Raw genomic sequence first — 4,636 nt, forward strand, 5'->3', positions numbered from 1 at the left:
AATTTTGTTAATGAAAAACTTGTCTATAAAATTTAGCTTGTGCAATATTTAGCATAAACACTCTACCCATCATCAAAGACTAATATTAAAAAACCTTAAATAAATAATTAAAAAATACATGCAATAAATCAAATGATAATACTAATTAAAATTCAAAAAAAACACCAAAATACCCTCTAAAAGAAAAGCACGCTATTGCTCAAAATTTAAATAAAGAACTCCTCTTAATGAAGTAGACTAAATGTTAAAATAGAGTCTCTGAAACAAAAACAAAAAAAATTAGTTTCAAATTAAAAATATTATAAAAATTAGGTTAAGAAAAAAATATTTAAAAATATATATGTATTAAAAACTCTATCTATACATATATAGATACAACCTACTAGGAATATGTAAAATAAAATAAGAGAGGGAAGGGTTTATCCATTAGAAATGAAAAGGGAGGATAATAACTCAACTTAGTACATAAATAAAATTGCGATAAACTCTTACCATACACACTCTATGACTCCACTGGAAACAACTAATACACAACTTAGTCAACTCGAAACATTACATACACCACTTTATTTGCCCTCTCCATTATCTCCATTTATTTCACACCCACATGTTACAATAACCCTCTGACGTCAGCCATGGAGAGGCATGGCCAAATTCAGAAGAGATGGTGGCGATGCTTGCGGCCACCCTCGGCTTCCTCAGCCTCCTCCTCGTCTTGTTTCTTCTCGTGGTGTTCGTGGAACGCATACCCACCGCTGCCCACAGCGGCCGCCGCAGCGACTTCCTCCTCTATCCTGTGCCTCCCGGCATGCTCAGGATCCTTCTTTGACTCATGCTTCTCATACTGAATATATCACAACAACCAATTCAATTCAAACACATCAATTAGATCATTAAAAAAAACCAAGACAAATATATACTCATTGTGTATATAGCAGAACATGAGAAACATATACTCATTGTGTATATAACACAACACGATAAACACATACTCAGTGTGTATATATCAGAACATGAAAAATATATATTCATTGTGTATATAGCAGAACATGACATAGCGTAGTACATACCAGTGCATAGCCTCCGGCAGCCACGGCTCCGAACTCCCCGAGGTGCTCCTTGCGCTTGTCGCTTTTTACCTCCTGTCGGGCTCTGTCATAATCATCCGACTGGTCTTGTTGATAACCAGTGTCAGCGCCATAACCCGAATCGACATTAAAACGAGAGCCGCTCTGATAATCAGAGTCGGCCTTATAACCAAAGCCAGTCTGGTAATCATTTCCCGCGTTATAACCTGAACCAGTCTGGTAGTCACTGCCGGCGTTATAGCCAGAACCCGTCTGGTAATCACTACCGGCGTTATAACCAGAGCCAGTCTGGTAGTCAGAGCTGGCGTTATAACCAGAACCAGCCTGGTAATCAGAGGATCCATAGGAACCCTGATCACCATAACCAGAGTTAACGTTAACGTTATCGTCGTCCTCCTCCTTTCGGTGGTGGAAGAGGTGGTGACGATGCCCTTCAGACATTGTTGGACACTCAGAAAGACACACAGATTATACCCCGCTACTGGATTCGAAACCCTAAAACACAGAGCAACCTAAATGAAAAAAAAAAAATGCTTAGAGACACGCAGAGCAATGTTGGGTATAGGAAGATATACAAGCGTATATATAGCTGGTGGGGTGGGGACACTGATAGTAGAGAGCTTACCAGGAGTTAGGGGCAATGTTAAAAGTTAGCAATTAATATAAATTTAATTAAGCCCAAGACTTTTACTAAGTCTAGCATAACTCACACCCATTAACAGATAAGAATGGAAACAATTTCTACTGTTGCTGCGTTAAGATTCTTAGAAAAAGTTAATAGTTTATTAAATAATTTGACATGGGTCCAGTGAAAAGTGCCAATTCATGGATGGATGGATAAGGTGGTGGTTTGGAAGTTATTGGCAATTCATTTGGTGGGGTTGCCTATCATGAATTATTGCTGGAGCTTTGACACGTTTGTCGGTAGGATATTTTTTGTGTGGTTGAATGCGCAACGTCACAAGAAATAGGGCTGGACTTGGGGTCCATGGAGATAGGGTTGGTTGGAAGAGCAGTTGTCATGGCATGTGATAAACGCTCAGATATAATTATTGTTTGCATGTCCTAATTATTGTTGCATGTCCTTTTATTTTGTGAGGTAATTTGGATAATGATTATGTCATTTGTGTAAGAATTTTATTTTATAGGGTTAGGATTAGTTCATAGCAATTTTAAAATTTTAAAATATATTTAATAAAAATCAGGATATACATTGATGTTTATAATAATATAACTGGATTAAATATATTAATGTGGTTGATACATTTGAATGTTTTTTTTGTATTTATTATTGATAAATATATAACAAAAAATTTGTTGAAACAAACATATTATTATTAATTATGTCAACATAATAACTATTATTAAATATTGATTTTACTTAATCTTTAATAATCTCAGGTTGTAGAAATTATGGTGTAAATTTGCAATTGCTAATTTGCAACTGCTTATGAAGTTTTAATCAAAATCACAAGACACAAACTTCACAATTTAAAACAAAATTTCACACATGCAATAAGAAATAAGAGACATGAACACAATATTTTTTCTAAGGAAAACAATCCACTAAAGACACCAATGTCTACTTGCATTAATCTGATGAATAAAGACTTTATTACAATTCCTTTGCTCAACTGAACACAACCTCCAAGTGAATAACCTATCTCTTTGCTCATTGAGAAGCTTTGACCCGGACTTAGTCAATTTCTACCTCTATTTGAGCCCCTATTTCTTTGCGCAATTCTTTGAGAAATTAGGCCCCTATTATTTAGGAATTTCTCCAAAATGGATTGCGCAATTCCCAAGGTTGATCATCTGACTGCATGCAACTCTTGTATACTCAAGATTAGTCTACAACTGATGTTACACTGCCTTGGAATCTCCACCACAGCTAGGGGACTCAAATTCTCTGCATGCGCTAGCTATTTTGGGTTGATTGATCAGTTAAATGGATGATCACTGAGTTTGACTGAAGTTCCATTGCACAACTGACATTCCACTAGTTCCTCCAACAGGTGGAACTAGTTTAATTGAAAACAACTTCAAATAACTGACCTTGATTGCTACAAATTAGAAATTAGAAATGCTTAACATAACTCTAACTCCTCCAACTTGAATTTACTGAGCAAATTGAGTGACACAAACCATGTCATACAATTTAACTGCATCCAAGTTGTCTGCTAATGTGGAAATTCGAATTTTCTCAATTTAATCAAGGAAAGTCAAATTGAGAATTTTTTGCTGCATTTTCAACACTCCCTTTAAGAAAAAAGGGAATTGTCAACCACCCCTATCATGCACCTGTAGAACTCGAACTTCCCTTTTGACAAGGCCTTTGTCAAAATGTCAGCATCTTGTTCCTCTGTCGGAATGTATTGTAACAACATTATCTGCCTTTACACACAGTCCCATAAATTGTGATACCATATACCTATATGCTTTGATCGATCGTGAAATACAACATTCTTAGAGAGCTTGATGCAACTCTGATTATCATAGTAGGCCATAGTTGGATCCATCATCTGACCAAACAATCCAACAAGTATATTTCTCATTAGATCACCTCACATGTTTCTTGACTTGTAGTCATGTATTTTTCTTGTGCTGAGCTTAGTGCCACAAATATTTTCTTCCTGTTATACCAAGAAACCGCTGCAAACCCAACATTGAAAATTCCACTTGATGTACTCTTTCAATATCATGGACTCCTCCCATCCAATCTACATCTGTGAAGCCACATAGATTCACTCCCTCTATTCGTCTATCCCATAGTCCATGCTAGGTAGTGCCTCTGAGGTAATGTAAGACATACGTTATTGCCTTCCAATGTAATTTGGTTGACCTAACCATAACTTGGATCAATTGATTGAATGCATAGCACATATCTGGTCGTGTGTTCACAAGATAGATCAATGAATCCACTGGGTGCTGATAAATCGTAGCATCCACTTCCTCACCTGAAGTGGCATCCTCCTTCCAACAGTTGATCGCTAGAGGTGTCTCCATGGGTTTGCAACTCTCCATGTTGAACTTTTGTACTATCTCATTTGCATACTTTCCTTGAGAGACAAATAGATCCGCATCGCCTTGTGATACTTCCAACCTGAGGAAGTAGTGCATGAGACCTATGTCCTTCATTTCAACTACCCTTGCAAGGTCCTCCTTGCAAGATCTTTGTAACAGCCTTCGTAAAAATTCCATGTAAAAAATTATAAATACCATAGATGATGGGACACTTATTCCAAGCTTAATGTTCGGCAAGACATCCTAGTGGAGGTGTTCATTTGGTTGTTTTTGGCTAAGGAAATTGGCAAAGGCAATGGCTAGGATTTGGAAAGGCATGAGGCATTTATTGGCATTTTATTTATGAAAATAAAGGAAATTAGGGGAAAATGAAGGTGAAAGGTCACAGGTTGCATGTGAGGACAAAATTGAAGTAAAATAATAGAAAATGAAGAAAATAGAGGCCTCATTCATAAAAAGGCTTTTGAGAATCAACTGGAAAGCTTCTTCTTTTTAGTGTTAAGCTCTTAGTCAATGTAAGCTCT

General features: G+C 36.7%; 1 protein-coding gene across 1 annotated transcript; it reads right to left on the reverse strand.

Moving 5' to 3' along the window:
* Positions 1-393: 393 nt before the first annotated feature.
* On the reverse strand, positions 394-1,651 carry LOC149161754 (uncharacterized). Its single transcript, XM_089437026.1, has 2 exons — positions 1,071-1,651; positions 394-844 (listed from the first exon to the last, which is right to left on the reverse strand). The coding sequence occupies exons 1-2, from the start codon at positions 1,527-1,529 to the stop codon at positions 656-658; spliced, it is 648 nt and encodes a 215-aa protein (XP_089293152.1). The 5' UTR covers positions 1,530-1,651; the 3' UTR covers positions 394-655.
* Positions 1,652-4,636: the final 2,985 nt, after the last annotated feature.

This window comes from Pinus tabuliformis, chromosome 5_2 (assembly GCF_031772625.1).
Source record: "Pinus tabuliformis cultivar Carrire ecotype Pingquan chromosome 5_2, CPIR1, whole genome shotgun sequence".
NCBI lineage: Eukaryota > Viridiplantae > Streptophyta > Pinopsida > Pinales > Pinaceae > Pinus > Pinus tabuliformis.